This window comes from Pelecanus crispus, chromosome 11 (genome assembly GCF_030463565.1).
Source record: "Pelecanus crispus isolate bPelCri1 chromosome 11, bPelCri1.pri, whole genome shotgun sequence".
Classification (NCBI taxonomy): Eukaryota; Metazoa; Chordata; class Aves; order Pelecaniformes; family Pelecanidae; genus Pelecanus; species Pelecanus crispus.
Genome location: NC_134653.1, coordinates 36,180,942 through 36,206,067, shown reverse-complemented (window position 1 = coordinate 36,206,067; position 25,126 = coordinate 36,180,942). Strand labels below are relative to the sequence as shown.

Sequence of the window (25,126 nt, the reverse complement as noted above, 5' to 3'; positions counted from 1 at the left end):
TGCTCCCGAGTCAGCACCTTGCTGCGGGCTGCGGGCAGCGGGCTCGGTCTGGCAGAGGACCGGGAGATCTCTGCGTAGGCAGCCAAGGTTTATTAGAGAAATCGTTAAATTCAAATGGCTCGGGTACAAAGATAAGCCCCACCGCCTTCTGAAAGGCAAAGGTGTTTCTCATCCGTAGAAACTGATACAGGTTACCGAGACATCAGTGACCACAGCAGGTTTGACAGTAAAACGATCACCTCGCAGTTAATCTTAGCGGAGTCAAAGTTCCTTTCCACCTCGTACATCCAATAGGATGCGTACATGGTGTCGGCATATAACCACCGCCTCTCGCCTATAGCCTTGCCGCCTTTCCTCCGGGATGGTGCCGTCTGGCTCAGCAGCATCTCTTCCGTTCCCGTTCAACCACGGGAGCTCTCCTCTCCCTCACTTTTCGTGTTTAAACACCCAGAGCAATATATCTCTACGGAACATTTCTGAATTCAACTTTAGGCTGCTCTCACCTTTAACTGGATGGGGGAATAAGGAGGTGCAGAACTCAAAATCTGTTCTTAAGCCTTTAAACTAAAATGAAAAAGAAAAAAACCCACCCAAAATCCACTGTTCATTTCTCATGGAGAATTCAAACCCTTCACCGGCATGTCCCTAGGAATGTTTTTCTGCTCGCAACAGGTAGCAGCATCACTGGATGGTACCCGCCTCCCCTCCCCGGAGCACCGTGGCGTTGTCTGGCCTGGGGGATGCGATGTCAACGTCATAGAGCCGCACGCATCAGCGCTGCTGTCCACACGCTCGTCAGCGCGAGGCCGGCCGACAGTCTGAGCACAGGGCAAGCCCGGAGGGCCGGGGAAGCCGAGGTGCAGGAGCAGACCTCGTAGCCGTTTTCCGAGCGGCTCTCGTCGTGCTGCCCCGGTTTGGAGCGTGCCCCAGTCCTGCTGCTCCCGGCTGCTTCCGGGGAGTCGGACTGCATGTCGCTGCACACCAGCCAGTCTCTAGCGATGGACTGGGGATAACCGGGCTGGGACTCCAGGTCACTGTCCAGCACCTTCCAGTACTCCTTGCCCCTGAAGAAGTAACTTGCACCTGCAAAGAGACCGAAAGCCAAAGGCAAGATGAGCGGTGATGGGCGCAACATCCCAGGCCAGGTTGGATGGGGCTCTGAGCACCCTGCTCTGGTTAAAGCTGTCCCTGTCACTGCAGGGGTTGGGCTGGGTGGGCTCTAAAGGTCCCTTCCAACCCAAAGCATTCCATGATTCTATGATGTTATGCCCAGCTGGGACCTCTCGCACCAGGCAGGAGCCACCAGACAGATGGGCGGCGGGTGGTGAGATGTCGCCTCGCCTATGGTGGGTCCTAGAGCAGACGCATCCCCCTGGTACCAAGGGTGCAGGGTAAAAGCCGCAGTAAATGCGCCGCTGGACACCATGCACGTCTCTCGGTGGCCGTCAGCGCACAGCCTTGGAACAGGGCATGGTAGGGCTGCAGAAGACCTCACCCACCTGCTAACAACCTGAGGTGCGTGCTGCGATCCCTGGGCTCAGATAAATAACCTCAGCCTGGCAGGGCCCTGGGAACCTTCTGCTCTCGGGTGCGGGTTTTTTCCCACTCTGAACTGGGAGGCTGTGAATTTTCTAAGCATGTCCCATGCTCATGGAGGACTCCTACCCACATGGATGGCCGGTGGCTGTCAACAGCTTCAGGGATTCAGTTTGAAAAGTCTCTGGAAATTAGGAAAAATTTCTTTACGGAAAGGGTGGTCAAGCATTGGAACAGGCTGCCCAGAGAGGTGGGGGAGTCCCCATCCCTGGAGGGGTTCAAAAAACGGGCAGAGGTGGCACTTGGGGACATGGTTTAGTCTAGTCTACCCTTGATTGGTTTAGTGTGGACTTGGCAGTGTAGGTTAATGGTTGGACTGGATGATCTTAAAGGTCTTTTCCAACCTAAACGATTCGATGATTCTATGGAAATGTCCCTCCCCTCTGCCTGGTTTATTGGTTGCTATCACACTGTTAGGTCACCGGTAAATAAAACCTGGAAGTGCCGCTTTGCTGTGAGCGAATGGCTGGTTTTAAACATCCCCGGTGACAAAAATTTTGTGGTCTTTTCAGGGCGAAGAAACCACTGAGAAATCTCATCCTCGGAAAATGAGTCGTAACTCTGGGGAAAACATCTTATAAAACATTTTCTGGTCACATCCTCATGTATCTAGCTAAAAATTCAATGACAACAAATTCAGTGAAGAGCAAACCAGCACGTATTAGGATAAAAAGCACTGCAAAACAACATCAACTGTGTTCTTTTAATAAAATCGAATTATTAAGTCCCCAGGATATTTTTGTTGCCTGCTTGAAATGCCAACGTCTTGTAGCGGGCAGCGTGCGGTGCGGGGAGCCCTGGCTGGAAGCCCACCTCCCTCTTCAGCTTTCAGAAAGCGTCTTCCCATCTGGGGCTGAGCAGTTTATGTCAGCAGGCACGGTAGAAGGGGCTATAGCTCAAGTGCAAATGAAGCATTGATTTTTTTTTTTTTTTTTCCCCCTTACATTTTGTGAACCGGTGTATGGACTCACCGTCTGACCACCTCATGGCATCATCTAAAGGGCTCGGTATTCCCTTCCACAGGATGGTCTCTGAAGGGTAGCCGGGATCCATCCTCCGCTCGTGGTCATCGTAGCGCCAGTAGAGATTGTCCTTAAAGAAATAAGTCTTGTCATTGTGGGCCCAGGAGAAAGCGGCGTCGATTCCTCCCGGCGGCAAACCGAAGTCCGAGATCGGCCGTGGGTATCCTTCCTCCACGTTATTGTCTTTGAAGACCCAGTACCTGTCTCCTGTGGAAAGGAAAGAAGCAAAATCACATTCGTTTCACAGCTGAAACCAGTATTGCCCCACAGACGAGCTGATGTTTCACTGCCTGCTGCCGTGACAGTCCTCAGGACCGAGCTCTCGGCGTTGAAGGATGGGGATGGGACGCAGCAGCCCGGTGGGGAAGCTCGATCTTTGAGTTGTTGCTTTTTTGTGTGTCAGGCTCTCCATGGAGCGTAGCCCTGCTTCCCTCCTGAACTGCAGCAGGCGTGACGGTCCCGGGACACGAGCACGCTGACAGCGTTAGTACGGTTGTTGCTTTTATGTATGTGGTGGGGGCATTTGGTTTTCTGCCCCTTTGATTTCTGCCCGATATCCAGCTGCAAGAAATAGAAAGTTACACGCAGCTGCTGCGGCCAAACTGAGCACTTGTCTGCCTGCTATTCGGCCCCAGAGAACCAAAGCGTGGTCCTGCTTTGGAAGAGAAATCACCACGCTTTTTAGACCCGACTGGGCTGAAGGACCTGTGAATTTTAAGGGACCTAAGGAGATAGGCACCACCACCCCCCTGCTCTGGCCCTACCCTGGGCAGGACAGAAATGACAATATGGGTTTTTTTTCAGATAAAAACAAAGCACAACATGACTGGCCCACCGTCATATGAGGAATCAGAACAAGAAAACCCACCCAGATCTCTCAATTCCTACGTGGTGCTCTAACCACCTGCGCAGTCTTTCTGTCTGTCCAACGTCTCGTCGTGAACCTGCAGTGTCCTTGTGGGCATCACCCAACCTATTTTAAAGATCAGGCTTTTTCCTCCCTCGGTTTTCTAGAAAACCTGAAGAGGCACTTAAACACATGCCCATGTATCAGCAGCAGGACCTCAGGGACCGGGGTAATTTGTGTGCTTTGGTTTCTGTCCAGCGATCGATGAAACAGCGCTGGAGGGAGAGAACGAGCTAGTATTTTACAGCTGGAAAGAAAATCTTGAGTTTAATCTTAGGAGCTAGGCAGGACTAACACACACATCACGCGTGGCCATGGAGTGCTGTGCCTTGCAGGGGCAAGACCCCGGCTGTGGCAGAGCTGTAATTTTGGCCTTATAAGCCAAATTTAGTCAACACAAGCTCCCGGACCTGAGCTGCTGGGGCTCTGTCCGTCCCCAGCAGGAAGAGAAGGGAAGAAGGGAAGGAAGCGAGCGAATGCCGCTGCGGTCCGCAGACCTGACCGGGAGGGTCTGGTGCCAGGCGTAAGGGCTGCCGCGCTCCAGCTGGTCCCATTCCCCCCGGATTAGTGGAAAAAAGGCAGAGCGGGGCGGGCTGCCCGAGGCAGCTTTTTGTGTGTGGTTCCTTGGGGAGACGCAGGGCTCGGCACGGCTCTGCGGTGCCTGGAAGGGCTTTGGCTGCGCTTGGGAAACGCTTCTGCAAGTGCGGAGGCTTGCGTGGGACGTCAGCTGTTCCTCCAGCGAGGCTGGAGGAACTGAAAGCAAATTATTGCTCTCAGAAGTGCGTGGTTCAGCGCTTCTGAGACTGATAATTGCACCATGCTCGGAGCAGAAGGGTCGGGAGACAAAAAGCCGGGGAGCACGGCGGGCTGGGATGTATTTAGCTCTTCACGCACATGACCTTTAGAAAGAGCTGGTGCCTGCTGGGGGCTTGGGTGGCATTCAGCACACGGGTCATGTCCAGCCAGCACGGACGGACGATGTGCTGGGGACCTCGATCTTTGTGTAGGAGTCACGAGCTAATCCCTTTCCCTCCAGTTCTTCTGAAAAACTTGCGAGATGTTTTTAAAAAGAGGGAGGATTATAACACTTATTTTAAGGAAAAAAAAAAAAAAACCACAACAGTAACAGAAATGTAATTAGCAAAACCAAGCTCTTCAGGTTTTCATTTTTGTCCCCTCTGCAGCTTCTTTGCTTCTCAGCAACTAATACTAAAAAGAGAAAAGGCTGAAGAAGGAACGCAAAACCTGTAAAGTGTGCGCGTGGGTGGTTCCTGCTTTTATTTCCTTCTCGAAAAGCAAAGAATTCAGTTAGGTCTGGCTGAAGTTCTTCTTCAATGACTTCTCCCTCATTTTCTGGGGAACATGACTGCTACTTTTTGCCTGCCCTCCCTACAAGCTGGTTTCTCCCGGCCTCGCTCGTGGACCGCAGCTCTGGGACCTGCCCTGGAGATGCTCAGCGGCTGACGCTGCCGTCTCCTCCCTGCCGGAGAGGGCAAAACTCTGCCAAGGCACCTCGGCGCCGGGATCGATACCGAGGAGACACAGGCGCTGCCCCCGGCACTGCGCTCGCTCTCACCTTTGAAGAAGACGATCTTGTGGTCGCTGGTTCTCTCGTAGACCGCGTCCAGGCTGTCCAGGTTGAGCGGCAAGCCCCGCCAGAAACGGTGGATCTGAGCCGGCTGGAGGGAGACCAAGTGCTTATTGCGAGTCAGTCTCCAGAAGTACTTGCCTGGAGGGACAGACTGGACATTACTGAACCACGCCGCAACCCACCTTCGCCGGGGCAGACGGGCGCCGGGCGCGCGGCAGCAGCAGAAAGCAAAGCGCGTGAGATGGGAGCTATGACTTACAGGCGTCCTGCTGTCCAGCAGCACCTGCTAGCGCTTTCTACTCCTGGCAGCCATTAGAAGAAAACCCCTTTTTGGGATCAAAATAATCCTCCGGGCGTTGCACTGGAATCGTTATACTCCCGGCCGCGGTGTGAATATATATATTCATTCAATATATATATTATACTCTGCCGCACTGGAGCAGGCAGAGGAGCCTTTCATCTCCTCCCTTGCTGCTCTGCCTGGGACCTCCTGGAGCTGGCAGCTGCAGCCACACCAGGTACCAGCAGCCTTTAGCGAGAGCCTCTGAGGAACCGTGCCTGTTCCTCCTCTCCCGGAGCACCCGCAGCAGCCTGCGCGCAGCGTGCCCGGCTGCTTTCATATTTAGAAATGCATATGATGTTACGATGAAACACGGAGCTATCGGAGGGTTTTTTTTTTTTAAATGAAGAAACGGACTAGGAAAATAGAGGAGGAGGAAACTATATTAATAAAACTGGAAGGGGTTGGAGGGGGGGAAGGAGGCACAATTAAGGAGTTCGGCACCATCTCGAGGCATAGGATAAGCAGGGGACCTCGGTCCTGCGGTGCTCCCAGGGGCCAAGCGTGCGCAGACACGCTTCCAGCACCTGCAGCAGCACTGCCCCAGCTAAAAAAAAAGAGTTTGGCTTGGGGTATTTCTGGAATACTTCAGGTAACGGAAAAGGAAACAGGTTTGTCCTCTGTGGGAAGGATGCCAAACTTTCTCCTGCCGAAGGAGCCTTACGCGGGATTTCCCGAGGAGCCTTAATGATTTTAGGGGCAAGCTCAAAACCCGACTCTCTGCGCTGTCTCAGGGATTCTCAGCCTGAGTTTTTGCAGCGCGCTTCGTGAGCCGGAGCAAGATGTCTAAGAGCCAACTCTCAACTTTGTCTCGTATTTGTTATTGCCTGTTGGAAATTATTGCATGTTATTTACATCTGCTCTTGCATGGATTCCCAAGGGGGGATAAGCAACAGAAACCAAAGATGCGTCTTCAGATTTGTATTCAAGGCACTCGGCCCTTTCTCCAGAGCTGGCAGATTGTGACACTGTCTTTTAAAATTTTATGGAAATTGGATCTTAGCCTAATAATGCAGGAGGTGAAACTCTAACACTTAAACATCTGCAGAGAGGGGGTTTTATTCTAATTATAAGGATTTATATCATATTCTTGTTCTTCTGCTCCAGTTTGCATATTTGCTCTGTCTGACTGAAACCCACAAATGAATAATACATTCAAATGTGGTAGGAATTGCCATAATTACAGATTCTTTTTAAGAACGTTAGGAAAAAAATAGGATTCAAATTGGGTGGCCATTGTACATCGATGGAAAAACATGTAATTAAATAAAGATGATCTCTGCATCTCTAATTAGCAAGGCACTAGGCAAAGCCAGATTTTCACTTTTCTAACAAGAAATACAGCTCGACAGAATTCCTTCTTTAGCAGCTAAGTAGCTGAACTTCAGAGTACCCTGGGCTCATTTGAGACAAGGAGAGAAGCCCCAGTGCTTTTGACATTTCAACCCTTTGCTAGCGATGGGCTCGGCGGGTGCGCAACTGCGGCAAGCACGCTTTAAATCTACCCTCAAAGTCAGGCGTAGCCTGGGCTGTTGGTTAGTTTGGTTGGTTTTTTGACAAGCTATCAGGAAAAAAGCAAAAAAGTAGAGCAATTAAGTAGCAAGGAATTCTTAACGTGACAGCCCCGGTCTGCCCGTGCTTATGTTTTGTCATGGCCGAAGTGCTCACCAAAGTGCTGCGGTTGCTTGGATGATCATGAGCCAAAGCCAGATCCATGGGGGAATTGCTGCCATTAGCATGCAGAAATATAATAAAATAAAATAAAAAAATCCCAACCCTGTGTTTGTTTAAAAAGCTTGATTTAAAGCCACCCTCTGAGCTGGCAAACTGAGCAGGATGAAAGCCAAGTGTAAAGTCCTGCTGTCCCGAATGTCTCGTTTTATATGGATGATGGGCTGAGGCAATTGCTTCCTTTAATACCAGGCGATTTTGATCCCAGCTGTGTACCGCGCTCTCCGTACTTCGGCTGCCTCTGGCAAGATTGCTGCACGCACCGTGCAAACACGCACACACAGGCCCAAGTTGGTTTAAAACAACTTCAGGAGTCTGTAGCGAGGCACCTAAACCAAAGCGAGCGGCGTTTCCAAAGTGCGGAGAACCCACCGTTGCCTTCCATACAGGCTGGGAGCTTCCATCCTGGCGTCTTCACGGTGGGAAAGGCTGCTCTCCGGCTAAGGGACCAGCCCAGAACAAAATGTCCATCACTGGAGGGAGCTCATCCCTGGAGGTCATTAAAATCCTGCCCGAGAGGTGACGCCCCTGCTCCTTGGTGCCCAGGGCGCTTTGGTGGCAGCGATGGGGCTCCGAGGGAGGTGCCGGGCTCCGGAGGCAGCCGTGCAGCTGGCACCCACTGACACCGTGCTCTTTACATTTGCATTTTGGCCCACAATGAATATATCCAAAAATAGACACCGAGATGGACTTCTCTTTAGTTTTCATCTTTTTTTTTTTTCCCCCCACTCTGAAAGACAGACAGCCATTTATGCTGGACACCAGTTCTTCTCTCTTCTTTTCCCTTCTTCGCTGTGGCTTTTTGGAGCCGGCATCTGAACAAACACCGCAGGGGAACAGCCTCCGTATTGTGCTCCCCCGAGGGCACAGACAACATCGAATTCTCTGGAGCCCTTTTGCCATTCTCGCCTGCGACCCGAGACCCGCGCTGCGATAGCCAGATGGGTTTTACGTGCCCAGACGCCGCTCATGATCCCTGGGGAGAGATGCTTCTGCTTCCCTGCTGGAGGGTTCTGCGTTGGCCAAACGGCCATGGAAACAAGTGCCCAGTGGGCATTTTTCTTGGAAAGATGGGAAAGAAACCATGGAGTCCAGCCTAGAGCGGCTCTGTACAGCTGAGAAGGCACCGGTGGGATCCTCGTTGACAGCCAGGCAGCCCGGGGACACGCTGCCAGCAAGCGTTTGCTGACACAGAACCAGATGGCTCTGCAGCGGTGCGCACGTTGTCTTTGAGCGATGCACAGCAAGCGGCATTAGGGAAGGTGAAGCGTGGGAGGAAAGGAAAGTTGGAGGCATCCAGGAAAAAAGAAAAGCAGTGGAGAGCTGTTGTGGCTCTGCTCATCCTTGGTTCTACCCAGGTTTTGACTTTGATAGCGCAAATATCAGATTTTACAGAGTCATAGAATCGTTTAGGTTGGAAAAGACTTTAAGATCATCCAGTCCAACCATTAACCTCACACTGCCAAGTCCACACTAAACCAGTCGAGGGTAGACTAGACTAAACCATGTCCCGAAGTGCCAACTCTGCCCGTTTCTTGAACACTTCCAGGGATGGGGACTCCCCCACCTCTCTGGGCAGCCTGTTCCAATGCTTGACCACCCTTTCCGTGTGATGATGCCTGCCTGGGTCTGCCCAGCCTGCCCGACGCTGCTGCTGCAGCGTTGCGCCGCCACGCCGATGTCACCGCAGGGTGACGCACGCAAAGGCCGCCGGCCGCGGGCGCTTACCTTTAAAGAAGAAAGCCTCTCCCCGGATCTGGGCCACCGCGTCGAAGTGCGTGTTGCATCTGTTGGGCACATCCCGCCTGAGCCTGCGGAGAGATGCCCAGCTGAGCACGGCCCGGGTGGGCAGCGGGGGGCCATGCCCTCCCCGGTGTCCCCCACCCCATGGACTACATCTACATTGTCCCCAGAGCCCCCAGCAGAAGAGCACAGGCTGCGTCCGTCTGTCGTGCCTCACGCTCAAACCCAGCCGCGTGCACGGGGATTTCCAAGGCGAGCCTGCATTTCTGTTGGGGCTCAGCCCCAGCCCCAGCTCAGCACCACGCAGCCAGCGCTCGCTGCCCCTGCCCCGGTGGCGTGGGGGAGAGAATCGGAGGAGTGAGAGTGAGAAACACTCCTGGGGTGGGATAAGAACAGTTTAATAATTGAAATAAAGTCAAATAGTAATGATAATAATAACAATATAATAATGATGATAATAATAATAATATCCAAAGCAAGTGATGCCCAATGCAATTGCTCACCACCCGCCGACCGATGCCCAGCCAGTTCCCAGCAGCGATCGCTGCTCCCCGGCCAACCCCCCCAGTTTCCATACTGCCCATGACGCCGTATGGTATGGAATAGCCCTTGGGGCAGTTGGGATCAACTCTTCTGGCTGTGCCCCCTCCCAGCTTCTTGTGCCCCTGGCAGAGCATGGGAAGCTGCAAAGTCCTTGACTGGCACAAGCAGTGCTGAGCAACAACTAAACCATCGGTGTGTTATCAACGTTCTTCTGCTGCTAAATCCAAACCACAGCACTGTGCCTGCTACTAGGAAGAAAATTAACTCTATCCCAGCTGAAACCAGGACAATTTCCAAGGTGAGCTCCCCAGGAGCTCAGCCTGAAGACAGCTGTGGGGCAGACGTGGTCCCTGGGCCGCTGGAGACCGTCGCTGGGGGTCGAGCGAGGACACGCTCTACATCTACCAGCCAGCGTAACAGGCGAGGGCAGAGGCAGCTTCCCGCTCGCCCGGGCAGCGGGACACGCGGTGGATAAAAGCCAAGCAGCACCTCGCTCCAGCAGCTCGGGACGTTGCTGCTCCGAGGCTGAGCTCCAGAATGCCAGTGCGAGGTGACGGAGCTGCAAAGCGGAAAGCAGCTGAGGCCAAACACAGAGCGACGATGCCCCATGCGAGACGACGCCATGGGCTACGTGGTGAAAGCCACCTGGAAAGTCGCAGCTGAGATGCTGAGCTGCTTTTAACAAGGTAGGTGGGAAAGGCACAGAGTGTGAAGGACCGAAAGCGTTACGAAGCCCGTGTGAGAAACGATGATTGATGGAGGACAAGGAGAGGGTGCTGGGAAGCGCACAGAAAAGCTGCTGTGGGTGACAGGGAAGCATAAATCTAATTTGCTGCTAGAAGTGGTGCGCTGGTCTGCCAGCACCAGCTTCACAGCCCTCTTATGGCATGTCAAGGTTTAACCCCAGCCGGCAACTAAGCCCCATGCAGCCGCTCGCTTGCTCTCCCCCGGTGGGACGGGGGAGAGAATCGGAAGGGTAGAAGTGAGAAAACTTGTGGGTTGAGATAAGAAGAGTTTAAGAATTGAAATAAAATAAAATAAAAATTATGATAATGATAATAATAATAAATGGTACTAAAAAGGAAAACAACAACAAAAAAAAAAAAGAGAGAGGAACAAAACCCAGGAAAAACAAGTGATGCAATTGCTCACCACCCGCCGACCGATGCCCAGCCAGTCCCCGAGCAGCGATCGCTGCTCCCCGGCCAACCCCCCCAGTTTCTATACTGCCCATGACGCCGTATGGTATGGAATGGCCCTTGGGGCAGTTGGGATCAACTCTTCTGGCTGTGCCCCTTCCCAGCTTCTTGCTGGTAAGGCACGAGAAGCTCAAAAGTCCTTGGCTGGTGTAAGCACTGCTGAGCAACAACTAAACCATCAGCGTGTTATCAGCATTCTTCTCATGCTAAATCCAAACCACAGCATTACGCCAGCTACTGGGAAGAAAATTAACTCTATCCCAGCTGAAACCAGGACAGGGCACAAAACGACAGACGTGGATGTGAACCCCATCCACGCTCCTGGTCACACACGGGGCAGGAAGAAGGGGTTGGCACGAACAAGTGTCCTGCTCCAGAATAAAGAGGTGGCTACAGGGAGACCTTACTGTGGCCTTTCCATATATGAAGGGGGCTTATAAGAAAGACTTTACCAAGGCCTGTAGTGACAGGACAACGATTTTAAACTGAAGGATGGTAGATTTAGATTGGACATAAGGAATACAGCTTTTATGATGAGGATGGTGAGACACTGGAATAGGTTGCCCAGAGAGGTGGGAGATGCCCCATCCCTGGTAACATTCCAGGTCAGGTTGGACGGGGCTTTGACCAACCTGATCTGGTTGATGATGTCCCTGTTCGTTGCAGAGGGGGTGGGCTGGATGATCTTTAAAGGTCCCTTCCAACCCAAAGCATTCTATGGTTCTATTCTATGCTCCTCCGGCTGCCAGTGTGAGACGATGGTCTCCTACAGCAGCATGGAGAAATGCTCTCATGTTTCTAGGTCAAAACACGGCCATACAGAACCTTGCGGACAAACCCCATTAGAAGCTACGTGGGAAGAAAGATAACTAATGGCATTCAGCATGTTCAAGGAAAAGGGTCCCTTAGGACCCTCTCACAGCCTTTCTGCAACCCCTGGCAGCAGGGACACCTCCACCGAGAGCAGGTGCCCAGCACCGCTGTGCTGTGGGCATCACACCAGGCAGGGCAAAGTGGGGTGAGGAAGGTGCTGAGGTGGGAAAAGTAACTGCAGCACAGGGGTATTTTTTCAAGATTAGATTTTTCTTAGTCCCATTCCTGTAGGAATAATCCGACTGTTCATGCTTCAATCCCGTTATCCCCTCTTTGCAGATGGGGCATTGAAGCACAGCCAGATGAAGGGACCTCCTCAAGGTCACATTCCAGATGGGGACAGACCAGGAGGTGAAGAGGACCTGCTCCATCTCTGTTGCTCTCACTTGGGGTGCTCCTGGTACCCGGCAAAAATGTGCGTGACCATGAACTCCAGCCTTTTTGTTCAGTGTCCCTCTTAACTGTCCTGCTGCCCTGGTAGTAAAACAATTTGGTAACTCCAACATTTATTAATGAGCTAGATCCAGAACTTCCCTTAATGAGGGCACGCTGGTTGCCTGATGACACTCAGCGTAAGCGGTCCTTTGCCAACGCAAACTTGCGTTGGAGTCAGGCTATCGCTCCACTTGTTCCAATATTCACCCCCACAGGTACATTAGGGAGTTGCTCACCGTGGAGAGGTTTAGCTAAGTTATGCTTGCACAATTCAGGATACTGCAGAGGAAGTTTGATTAAAATCTCAGCAAGGATGAGTTCACCTAAGGGTGATGGGGACAAATTCCCATTAACATGAGTAAAATCTTGAGTCTTAGGGAAATGCAAAGCATTCCAAGATGATAGAGAATTTCTGGACATGCCTTGAATGATAAAAATTAGCTAAGGGATAGATAGCAACTATCACTTGTTCCTGCTCTTAACCACTTCAGTCGTCGGCTGGCTGGCCAGTGTCCACACAGACTGCTTGAAAAAAGCAACAGCGTATGCAGGAGATGATCAGGAGAGGTGAGGAAGAAGGGGCAACCCTGTGTGTGCCTGTGTTTTCCAGAAGACAAGATGTCCAGAGGGAAACACCGAAGCCAGAGCGAGCAGGCAAGATACTGGTGCTTAAGTGGAGCTTCACTACTACGTGTCCTTTGCAGGAACATCAGCGACAGCTGAAAAGCAATGAACTTGACTTACGGGACAGTGGAGCGGTTCTCTGGCAGCTCTGGCAGGATAGGGTGGTCATCAGTTTTGCTTACTTCAGGTTTGGCTGTGGGGGACACAGATTCCCTGACTCCTATGTGTAAAGACAAAGAAGCAGTAGAGGGGTACACCATCCTCCCCACCAGCTCCACTCACCCCAGAAAACAGCTATTCCAGCGTGGGGCCAAGGCAGAAATGGGCCGTAGCCGGGTGAGGGACACAAACTTACCGTAGAGTTGCCAGATTCGGACTTTGTCCTCGTAAGGTAGGTCATACTTCAGAGGATCCCCCACTGGACCTTGGTAGTAGGGTCTCATGATAGACTCTATGGCAGAGATGTGGGTCAGGCCAATGGCATGGCCAAACTCATGGATGGCTACAGCAAATAGGTCCATCCCGTGAGCGTCTGGAAATAAAGACAACATTTAAAAAAAAAGTCACTACATGCTGATTGTATTTTGGGGGCTTGGGTGGGCTGTAAAGGCTGTAGGAGAAGGTATAGGTATATGTTGGAGAAACTGGGAAAAAAAGCTTGGGAATAGGTGAAGTTTGAAAACACATTTTTGCTCCAGTTGGAAAAAGGGGACTGAAGTACATCATATGAAAATAGAAAGCAAGCCAGACATCAGCCCGCAGTGTGAGTCCTCAGCCCCACGCAGGCTTGAGGATTGTCCCGCTTATTCCCAGACCAGCGATGGCACCTGAGAAGGAGCTGGACAAACAGCTGAGACAGTGACCTCGCCACGACCATCCATCATCCCCGCTAAATGGCGGTGCAGGAGCTGGGCCAGGGCAGTCGTCTCCTGCATCTCACGTCTGCAGGCATCTTTGTGATGCCCAGAATACCAAATTTCTGCAGCCGCTAGCCAGAAGCTCGTCAACACCTGTGATAACGAGCAAAGCCACGTGCCAAGGAACCGGTGAGCGCCCGGCAGTGCCTGCCTGCCCGCGGTGCTCTGCCGCTTGGCCGGGTTTTCCCTGCCTGCACAACGCTGGCAGCGCATGCTGCTGCCCGGGCCACCGCCAGCACCTTCCTGCGCACACAGAAAGGCAGAGCTGTTCACCCGCTCATCGGCCACCAGCCCCGCTCGTCTGACTGCTGCCCTGGCAGGGAACGGCGGAAGGGGAAAATCATAGAATTGTTCAGGTTGGAAAAGACCTTTAAGATCATCCAGTCCAACCATTAACCTACACTACTAAGTCCACCACTAAACCAATCAAGGGGAGAGTAGCACTTTTGTGTTTCCTGCCTTGGGGGCTGGATTTTTTTTTTTAATGACAGTAAAAACTAGGAATCATTAAGGTTGGAAAGGACCTCTAAGATCATCAGTCCAACCATCAACCCAACACCCCCATGCCCACTAAACCATGTCCCAAAGTGCCACGCCTGCCCATTTTTTGAACCCCTCCAGGGATGGGGACTCCACCACCTCTCTGGGCAGCCTGTTCCAATGCTTGACCACCCTTTCCGTGAAGAAATTTTTCCTAATATCCAACCTAAACCTCCCCAGTGCAGCTTGAGCCCATTTCCTCTCATCCTATCGCTAAGTACTTGGGAGAAGAGCCCAACACCCCCCTCCCTGCCCCCTCCTGTCAGACAGCTGTAGAGAGCGATCAGGTCTCCCCTCAGCCTCCTCTTCTCCAGGCTGAACACCCCCAGCTCCCTCAGCTGCTCCTCACAAGACCAGTGCTCCAAATGACCACATCCAGCTTGTTTCCAGAGGACTTGCCCGTCTTTTCCCCTTCCACACCTTGTGCTGGTTGGGCTGCAGCTCTGGGGTCCGCTCTGTTAGAAACTTTGATCCTCACACACCACACCGGGCATCGGGGAGACTTTATTGAACATTGATACCTCCTCTGGTGAGTTTTTGCCTCAGTTGGGCTCTCTCTGCTCTCGTCTCTTTCCCAAAATGGCCTTATTTGCAATCCAAGCCCTAGGCCCTCACACAGCACCCACACACAGACCCATCCTTCTAAGGAAGGGTCCTCTCCAGAGCCTCAGACGCTCAGGTGTCTCAACAGGGGTTAATGTCTGCTTGCAAACCTCCACCGCTGCTGCCAAAGCGCAGAAAGAGCTCCCCTCAAGAGCCATATGGACTGATCCTGCTCGGCGCAGTCCCACCACCCAGCTCCAGACGGGCTGGGTGAAGCACCCGTGCAATTGCTGCCCCGCGCTGCACAGCGACGCCCCGCAGAGCAATACCAGAGGGCGGCAACGATTTTAAACACAGCTCTTACAAAGATCACGGCCGCAAACGTTGTAATAAGAAGGCAGTGAGATTGGAAAGGCGAGGTCTGCGTGGAGCTCGGGGGAGCCCCACGTTCCCTGTGCCGCGCTCCGGGCCAAAGGAGACGTCGTGCAGAAGCAGCCGTGGCTGATCCCGCACAGCCTTTTGCGCTCCCCGCTTGGCTTGGGGTGTTGGGGGGAAAAATTTTTGCTGAATTCTGCTTTTTCCTTGATGACTGTTATTTACAGTGTCTGTAAACAGCCAGGATTTTTATAACCTGTGCTGTCTTCCCCGGCACTAGGAGAGAACAAGACATATGCTTTCTGACATTTTAATGCCAAACTGACAACCTTGGGGATATTTTTATATCACCTACCGAGTCGTTATTTTTGAATCACTAGGAAGAACAAAATAAATAAAAGATGAAGCTCGTATAGCTCCAAGACCTTCAAAATAGAGGGCAGCTTTCTCATCATCAGGCTCATCCCCTTGTCCCTCAGCGATGCTTGGAGGGATCCTCGCTGCGGGGCCGCCGGCCCCCAGCCCGCGCCTCCACGCGAGCCTGTTTCGCGACGAGCGTTCCCAACCACCGCCTATAAAATGGGCACCACTCCTTGCTTCATCACATAACGCATCTGCTACGGCAAGCTACCAGAACTCAGCGCTTGCCTCTGCCCTGCATGCCTGCAAAGCAGAGCTGCTGCTTTTTTTTTTTTCCTTCCCCGTAAGGCATCGGTTGGGGTTACGCAGCGTCATGAACCAAGGAGCAGGTTGAATCCTGAAGAATCAGCCTGTCCAGACCTTTAGCCTTAACCCCAGGCCTCCTCCAGCACATCTGGCGAACGCTCCTGCCCAGGCACACTCAGCGGGGATGGACGGAGGTCAACCGGTGGGAAGGGAGGAGAGGGGTGGGGGAGAAAGAAGGTATTAGCTGGTTCCAGAGAAGACGATAAGGTCTAAACAAAATCATTAAGCTGAGGCAGCAGGACCCTGCTAGGAGGCTGGCGGCGGAGGTGGCGTGACAAGTAAATTAGCAGCTGGCGACTGCAGAGGAGACGCTCTGTCAAAACGCACCTGACACGGAGGTTGGGGACCTGATCCCCACAGATGGCTCGCACAGCTGAGGAACACTCGCTTCTGAACGTCCCTCTGTTTACTAAAACTCTGCTCTAGTCAGACGAGATGAAATCAAAGAAAAAAAAACTTGTAACCATCCTGATGTCAGGTAACGGACACGAGATGGCAGGAAAAATCTAGCGTTCGCAGAGGGCTTTTTCCCTGCAGACCACACAGCCCATTCCAGGCAGGTCAGCTAATAAATATGCTTTAAAAATAGGAAACCGAGGCACGTGGCAATGAGGCCACCCAAAAGATGGTGAAGTCAGAGAACACAGTCCCCATCCGAGAGCTCCAACAGCCGCACAGCCAACCTGTGACCTTCCAGGTCCCAGAAGAGACGGGGACTTGGGGTGGGCGATGGGGAGCTCTACAACAGCTGATATGATGGGGAGGAACAAGGAGACATCATTGAGGCTTCCAGGAACGCAGAAGGTCCTCGACGCTGGCTGCGGTTGTTTCACTAGCAAGGCTGAATAGGGAACCAGAAGAAGGTGTTGGGACCTGCAAGCCTGGGGTGAAGGCGTAGGAGAGGCTGAACCGCTCTGGCCACCAGCACAGAAGAGGGAAGCTGGGAGCACCTGCACTTGGTTGCAGCTCTCCCACCCCGACATACCTGATGATCGGAAGGTCCAGTACTCATCATCATCAAAATGGGTGTCTCCTGCCGTGTGATGGTCTCCAGGGAAGAAAGCATGTGCCACTGTCCCACCAGGTCCATCAAAGGGATAGCCATCATTGTGATCCGCCTTGGAGAAGTCTATCTGGATGTCAGCGTTGTTACCTGCCACTTCGTGGAAATTCAGCGGGGGTAATGTCGCTCCAGACCTTCAGGGCGTAGTACATCAGGGCCCGGACTGTGTCGTGGCCCAGGTGGGACTCTTTCGGGAAGGTGCGAACTCTGAAATAAAGAGGGCAAAAAAGAGGATAGGACAACAGCACAGAAGACCTTCTCTGAGGACCACCAGGAAGGGCTCTGCAGGTGCCTGGCGTGTCACAGAGCCTCGGTGAGGCCTCCAGAGCTCTCGGCACACCTCCAAACCGCGCCCATGTGCTTTTTTGATGCATATTTAAGTCTTTGAATCGTATCGGTTCCAGAGCTATGAGGATTTCAGAGACTGAGTTTGGTTCCTCTGGAAATCCTGAGCCAGGCTTGCCCACCAGAACGTGAAACACCCCGCAGGTGTGAAACACAAGCAGGGTTTGAGTACTGGTACCTCCTGATCCTGCTGTACCAGGTGGCAGTCAGCCTCAGAGCCACACTTCATGCACAAGCTGCTGTTAATGCCCAGGACTACTACCCTTGCCCAGCCTTGGAAATGCCAATGCCATGAGTCCCTTCCCAGAGTTTGCCCATTTCTTTTTTCAAGCTCCCTGTCAGATCTATCAACAGTTATTTTCTCACTGCTTATTTGTTCCAAATGCAACCCAAATATACAAAGATTATTGACTTATAGAATCATAGAATCGTGTAGGTTGGAAAAGACCTTTAAGATCATCAAGTTCAACCATTAACCTAAGACTGCCAAGTCCACCACTAAACCAGTTAAGGGGAGAGTAAGAATTCATTTCACGTTTCCTGGCTCGGTGGCTGAATTATTTTTAAATGAAAGTAAAACTAGGAATCATTAAGGTTGGAAAGGACCTCTAAGATCCTCAGTCCAACCATCAACCCAACACCACCATGCCTACTAAACCATAGTTTATACTAGACTTCTGAATATTCTTTAGAATAGATTTCTGAAGCCTTTGCACCACACACAGGCACAGAAGTTTCCCTGCAACAAACAGCAGGTCATTCCTCATTCTTATTACACGCACACGGAAACCCAGTACGGATTTGCTGCCTCCATATATTTCCCAGCGCGTCTGCTGGAGGTATAAAATATACTTTGAAACCAGTCCACTGCCAGCAATCTCTGAGACCGCAATCCATAACATGGAGGAAGAGGAAAAGATGCATTTTATGTAAATCACATTCGGAATGCCTCCAGCCTATTGCCTGCAGGAGACAGGCTGTCTGATGGAGCACTGTAGTTGAGAAGCTCTTGCCTTGCTTCTTGGTAGAAAAAAAAGCATTGAGGAGTGGGGGCTTACAACGCTACTGCACACATCACAGGGCTGTTACAGTTTCTCTGTATCAGCGTGGCATCCCTTGGTCCCCAGCTCTGCCTTGCCCTGGAAGAGAAGCCAGGTGGGACGCGCCGCGTGCTGGCGTTTGCCCTGCAGCTGCGCGATTCAAACCTCCCTTTTGGTCGGAGCTGGAATGAGGAAGAGTCAATGTTTCCTGTAAAACCAAACCTTGAAAAAGAATGCCTAATATTGTTGATTTATTAGAGGAGGCGAAAAGACAAAGACGCAACAAGGCACCTTGGCTTCTAAAAGAGTATGTTTAGATAATCTTTCATTGACAATTTTGACAAAAAATAAACACACTCCAGGAAAATGTACTGTTGACTGAGTAATTATTGACAAAAACCAATTCTGCTGGAAAATTTCTGGCCAGCTCTACCCTGGTAATAATGGATACTTTATTTCTTGTGTACCAGCACACCAACCAAAGCGTTTATGAAATATTCATGGCTTGACAGATTTTTAAAGGCTGAAGCAACAATTATGATCACCTCACTTGCCCTCCTGCATAATATAGCTGGGAGAGCATCGCTCAGTATTACACCACTCCCCAGCACCTATGTGAAGTAACAACCTGACTAAACCTCTAGAGGCAATTACAGGGGTCAGAAAGTGACGTCACGTCACTCAAGCTCTTCCTACGAGGAGTGATTCGGGTACTGGGAGACACCATGGATCAGCGACGGGGAGTAGGAACAACTCGCTGGCTGAGGTTGGATGCTCTTGCTTTCCCCAATATTCGCATCTATCTCATGTCCTCAGAGACACGCAGCCCAAGGTGGCTACCACCTCCTGACCTGGGCAAAACTAGGGAGGGTTAAATCCAGGACAGAACAAAAAAAGGACTCATGAGAACAAGCAGAAATCTCACTAACAGTTTCTCTGAAGAGCTTTGGACCCCCCATCCTAGAGATGGTGGGAATGAGATGGGTCAACCAGGCAAAACACATCACAGCCAGGTGAGCAAATACCACTCATATCTACGCCTTTGCTATCCCTAAACTATTCTGGGCAAAGACCTTAACTACTAAACCAAATGAGTTACCATATGCGTAGCATCAGATAACCATAGGACTTCAAACAAAACACGCTTGTAAAGAAGACAGCATGGAGGTACAAACAGTATGAGCATGGGATTAGAAAAGACAATTTTCAGGCAATTTTTGATTTATAGCAGAGGCTGTGGCTGGATGTAAACCTCTACAGTACAAAAAAAGGCCACCTGGTTTCCAGATATTCTTTAACTAGGTGTCTTCATCTTCCATAACACTCCTCTGGACTTGGGTAAACCTTTTGCTGCTTTCATCTCTACTGAACAAGTCATTATATGTGTAAAACACACCATGTTTCACCCAGGCATTACGACCTATCTCCAAGATCTTGGTGCCTAGGGCACAGACTCAGATTTGGGGACATCATCTGCTCAACTGCGTGAGCTGCTTTCCTTTTCCTTCCCTCCCTTTCCAGCTGTAGAATGAGGATAATAAATCTGGTCTCCCTTGTAAAAGGACAGTGGATGAAAAGCTCTGTCTGAAGAGACAAACATTATTAGCATTCATCCCAAGCCCTGACTCCAGAAACATTAGATTAAGGCAGAAACAGTATCAATACTTATTTTGCTTCTTATAAAAGGTCCTGCACCTCTGAGCTGACCCACATTTTATTAGCATGCTGCAGGTGTAAGTGAAAAATCCCCCATCCTTTATTCATTACCATCGTTATTTTTCAAGAGAATCCCATCAGGGTTTTTCAATTCAGCATCTGATTTGATTGCTGGAGCTCTGCTAATTCTTTTCAATGAGATTAGGAGAAGCCTATTATGCTGATAGGATGTTCGATGGCATTGTGTTGCCCGGTTCCACTGAAAAGGAGGCACATTTCTGACATCGTGCAGATGCACGCAGGACTAAATAAGCTTCCTCCCACCTTGATTATTATTATTATTTGTAGTAAATGGTGCTTAGGCACCCAGCGGAGAGCCGCGCTCCTTCTTCTTGGATCGTAATCCCTCCTGAGACTCCCCTTTGCAGAGCTGCAATCACGGGCAAAAGCCTGATGCGAGTAATTGGAGAGAAACCTCTCTCCTCCATATGGCCCCTGTCAAGCCAAGCCACCGGGAAGGTGATGAGGACTGGGATGCCGAGTCCCCCTCCGGCCACCCTGCCAACACAGCCCCAAGCCCCCCACAAAGCCACGTGCTGGGACACCCCGAGGAGCATTTGTCTCCGCGGTGGATGGGTCTGCGCGAGGCAACATCAGCCGTGCCGCTGGAAACCGCGGAACGCGGTTGTAAGCGGCACAACGGGATGCGGAGGAGAACGTTTCCTCTCTGCTTGAAGGGCTCACCCCGGCGGCCGCACCGCCACGCAAATGAAAGCTGACCGTCACCCAGCTGCTGCCAGTCCTTCACACGTCCCCGAGTCCCCTCCTTCGCTCGTCCCGGCCAAAAGAGGTTTTGGGTCCAAGCTGGTTAATAAGTAGGGGCCAGGGAGGGCTTTGTTTGCTACCGAGGGGCACCCATGCCAATGGTTATTTTGATTTCTGGGTTCCTTTTTGGTTTTTGTCCTCCCAAAGACAAAAGTGGAGGAGTATTAGTGATGTATGAGAAATCAATTGCTGGTTAATGAAAGCACTCCTTCACCTTCTGCAGCCCTGAAACCACAGAGAAATAAAATAAATGCTGATAACCACCCAACACAGCAGGCTAAGGATTGCCTGATAAACCCAAATTGATTTTTCTGGCGGGGGGAAGAGGGGACAGTTGAAAGGGTGGATGCTTGCTGCCGTGGCAAAGGCGCTTTCCCAGCCACCCCGGGCCACCCGCAGCACAAGCCGTGGCACGGCAGCCCCGATCCGGCGCCGCCCCGACACCGCCGCAACGCCCCAACGCAAGAGGAAAGCAGCGGGGCTGTTTGCACCCTCCGCTGCACCTCTCCCAGCACTTTGCAAAAATTACTGAACGCGGTTTTGGGTGCTAATCCTTCTCCTGTCCTTTAATAGGCACATAACGCCAGGCAGCTGCCTGCAGCCCGGCAATGGGTGCTGGCACGGGAATAATCCATCCCGGGGAGAAGAGATGGGTGAAATCAGATCTCGGGCTGCGAGAGGAGCAGCTGCTCCGGAGGCGGCTGCCGGAGCGGGGCTGCCGCGCTTTGCCGCCCGCCCCGGCCACCGTGCCCCCGCGCTGGCGGCAAATGCCCGTGCGGCAGCTGCCTGCGCCCCGCTCCAGCCGCTCGGGGCTTGTCCTACGAGGGTGCCACATGCCTGCGACGGGCGCGTGCCGGTAGCCCTAAAACAGCTCCGCACCTCGGGGGGAGATGCTCCTGCCCCGCTCGGGCATCTGTCACACGCAGGCAACGGCGGGCAGAGCTGCCTGCGACCAACTGGGCTTGGGCTGGGAGGTGCCCATGGTGGATGCCACCGATGAGAGGAGGAAAGCAGAAGGAGCAGGTCTGTTGTGAGGGTGGGAGATGGGGACTGGGGGTTACTCTGGTTGCACACCTTTACCCAGTGGTGCCTGCCCGGCAGCCGCGCCGCCGTGCCTCAGTAAATCCACATCTTGGCTCAGGCGGCGGCGTACCTCTGCCGCGGGTGGGCTCAGGACGCTCGCAGCGATGGTGGGCAGCGACTGACGGATGCCACTGCTCCCCTGCACCGCGTTTGCTCCAGCTCCAGCACCCCCCCCATGTCCTGAGCATCGCAGTTTCAAAGACTGCGGCTTTGATGAAGTGGTACCAGGGACTCGTCCTTAACTAAAGATCACAGAATTGTTTAGGTTGGAAAAGACCCTTAAGATCATCCAGTCCAACCATTAACCTAACACTGCCAAGTCCACCACTAAACCAGTTAAGGGGAGAGTAAGAATTCATTTAATGTTTCCTGGCTTGGGGGCTGGATTATTTTTTAATGAAAGTAAAACTAGGAATCATTAAGGTTGGAAAGGACGTCTAAGATCATCAGTCTAACCATCAACCCAACACCCCCATGCCCACTAAACCATGTCCCAAAGTACCACGTCTGCATGTTGTTTGACCACCTCCAGGGATGGGGACTCCACCACCTCTCTGGGCAGCCTGTTCCAATGCTTGACCATTCTTTCAGTAAAAGAAGAACCCCTCCCCAACCCTGATTCTCTTGGTATTTGAACGATCAATTTGCAAATCGGTCCAGTTTGAAATGAAATTGGAAAAACAATTTGCTCCATAGTAAGTTTTTGCTAGCAGTCTACTTTTGTCTAATAGATGAAAGTCAGCTCAGTTCAGCACCGGGCTGAGATTTCAGCAGGAAAAAAAACCTGGGAAATTTAGAAAGCTGAGCTTTGGCAGCTTCCCCCTGCCCCAGGGAGTTCAGAGCATGCAGAGAGGAGCACGGCCCTAACGCTGCATTTCCCACGACTGCAAGGAGACAGCGAGTGCCCGGGAAGAGACGGAGATGCCGGCTCTGAACCCCCCTTCTGCAGGGTGTAACCAGAAGCAATAAAACAAAATTAGCCAAAGAAAAACCAGGCTACAAACACGAGGGGGAACTCGCTGCGGGCAGCTCCCGGCGCCGATGCCAGCAGAGGGCATCCGCAGCACGATGCATCTCAAATCTATCCTGCTGCCACCTCATCGGCTTACCGAGCGCCCTGGTACCTATGTACGACGCAGAAAAAATCCCAGGAAAAGAAGATTTGTATGCTGTAATATCCTGGAAACTTTCCCTGGAGATCAGGCACAAAGACTGTGAGTGGCTGAGGCCGTATCGGGATGCTCCGAGGCCGTACCGGGATGCTCCGAGGCCGTACCGTGGGTCGTGCAGGATGCAGCCTGGATGGTTTTGCTCCCTGAGCCCTCCAGTCCCGCAGGCTGGCTGTACTCAAGGGTAAAAAGATGAAACCTGAGCAACCTCCACACCCATAAAATTTTGCTTGCCAAATGCTGCCTTCTCCATCAGTGCCGGTGCCTATCCCGAGATCATCCTTTCGTACGGCTTTGCTTACCCGTTTTATTCCAGCCTTGCAATAATTCAGGTTTTCCTTCAGTTTTTAAATGCACGGCATACTAGAATTCGGGTTTGTTTTCTTTTTTAAAAATCTCCAATCAACGTGTAAAAGGTAAGCGCGTAAAACTTTATGTCTCTATTGGCAGATTTTCATGGCAGTTTCAAAAAAAAAAAAAAAAAAAAAGCTGTTTTCATCTCAAGTGTTGGATGTAAATACTATGTTGGAGTTTCTATAATGCTATAGCCTTCTGTTGGCTTATACAACCTCCAGTTATAAAATAACAGCCCTTTCTTGAACAAAAGCCAAGATCTTGGAAAGGATCAAGGAATAAAAAGCAGAAATGAGTTTGTCAGGAGATGGATTTTTTTTATGTCATACGTATAAAATCGTCTCTGACCTAACCCACTTTTTATGGCAGTCTTTGCTGCAGCATCGCAGTTTCCAAGGGGGTGGGAGGCGGGGGGTATCCCGGGGCTGCGTCCACCAGAACAGCCTGACCCCATTTCGTTCCAGCCTGGGACTGCGGACACCGCGCCTGCCCCGCCGTGGGACGGAGCTGGGGCTTGTCCAGCCCAGCTTTGCTCAGAGGAGCTGTCCAGGTCAGGGCTGTGCCCAAGCCATCCCCCCTGCACCGGCTCCGGCAGCTTGCAGGAGTTTTTTTTCATCCAAAGGGATTTTTTTTCTCCTCTGAAATATGAAGTTTATTCCTCTTACCCATCAAGATGGGGCTGGTCGACAGGGAGACAGGCTGAGCTTTTATAACGTGGGTCACTTCACTACGAGAAGCCACCCATTAGCCAAAATTGTTTCGTACTGAAGCTGAATTATGTTTATCTTTCCTGAAAATAAGCTCTCAGAGGGATGTGCTGGAACACGGACCAAATCCCTGGTAAGGCCACAGTTTCAGCACGTGTCAACAGCGACAGCCAAGTTGAGATTTGTTACTGCAGTGGGAGGTAGGCTCGCTCTAGGGACTATGTCAGGATCAAAGAGAAGCTTATTATTAAGAAGGACGTCTCTCCATAGCATCCACATGCGTTTTCAGGGTAGTACGAGCATCTCATTTAGACTGGATGTAAGGAAGAAATTCCTTACAATGCAGGTGATGAAGCACTGGAAGGGGCTGCCCAGAGAGGCGGTGGAGGCCCCATCCCTGGCACCATCCCAGGCCAGGTTGGACGGGGCTCTGAGCACCCTGGGCTGGTTAAAGCTGTCCCTGGCACTGCAGGGGCTGGGCTGGGTGGGCTCTGAAGGTCCCTTCCCACCCAAAGCATTCCATGATTCTCATGGTGCTCACCTTTCTTCAGCGGTTCTTGGAGGAACAATTGCTGCAGCACACAGTCTTTGAGGGAGGAAAAATGAGTCCCAAAAAGCACAAGTCTTGGTGGGACAGGGATGAGCTTGTTTGCCAACCCTCACCTGCAGCGTGACTGCAGGGGGCTCTGGAATTTGGACCTGAACTTCTGCGTGTCGCAGGTTCAGAGTGACCCATACACATCACTCCCCGACGTCAAGGGAAAAAATAGTCCCCTGGCGCAAGGGCTAGGAGTCAAAACGTGACTCTGGTACCCAGAAAATGGTCCCCACCCTTGGGCTTAGGTGGGGCAAGAGAAGAAGCCCAACCTGCGCTGAGCCAAGTCTGTGGCAGCTGCTTGAGAGAACGCAAAGTCCTGATGAACTCAAGAGAAATGATGCTCTAAGCGCTGAACGGTGGCAGAACACTCCCAGCTAATCCATCAGCCAAATCCACAGCCGATGGCCAAGTGGGACCAGAAAGTCAAGGCACGAGAAGAGTTTAAATAAGTAGTCTGTGGGGTCCAAGGGGCACGGAGGGACACATCTTAGCACATCACCCTGAAACTCATCACGAAGCTGTATTTAGCCCAGGTCTGTGTGGGATCAGCCTTTGCCACAACGTTTCAATAGGGGAGGATC

General features: G+C 51.8%; 1 protein-coding gene across 1 annotated transcript in view; it reads right to left on the bottom strand.

Annotated features, from left to right (window-relative positions):
- Positions 1–754: 754 nt before the first annotated feature.
- The window catches only part of MMP17 (matrix metallopeptidase 17), a 74,832-nt gene continuing 50,460 nt past the window's right edge, over positions 755–25,126 (bottom strand). The window contains 8 exon segments of the mRNA XM_075719012.1: positions 755–1,083; positions 2,568–2,825; positions 5,102–5,254; positions 8,916–8,998; positions 12,725–12,824; positions 12,960–13,136; positions 16,691–16,883; positions 16,885–16,975. Of these exon segments, the coding sequence (XP_075575127.1) occupies positions 755–1,083; positions 2,568–2,825; positions 5,102–5,254; positions 8,916–8,998; positions 12,725–12,824; positions 12,960–13,136; positions 16,691–16,883; positions 16,885–16,975 (1,384 nt within the window).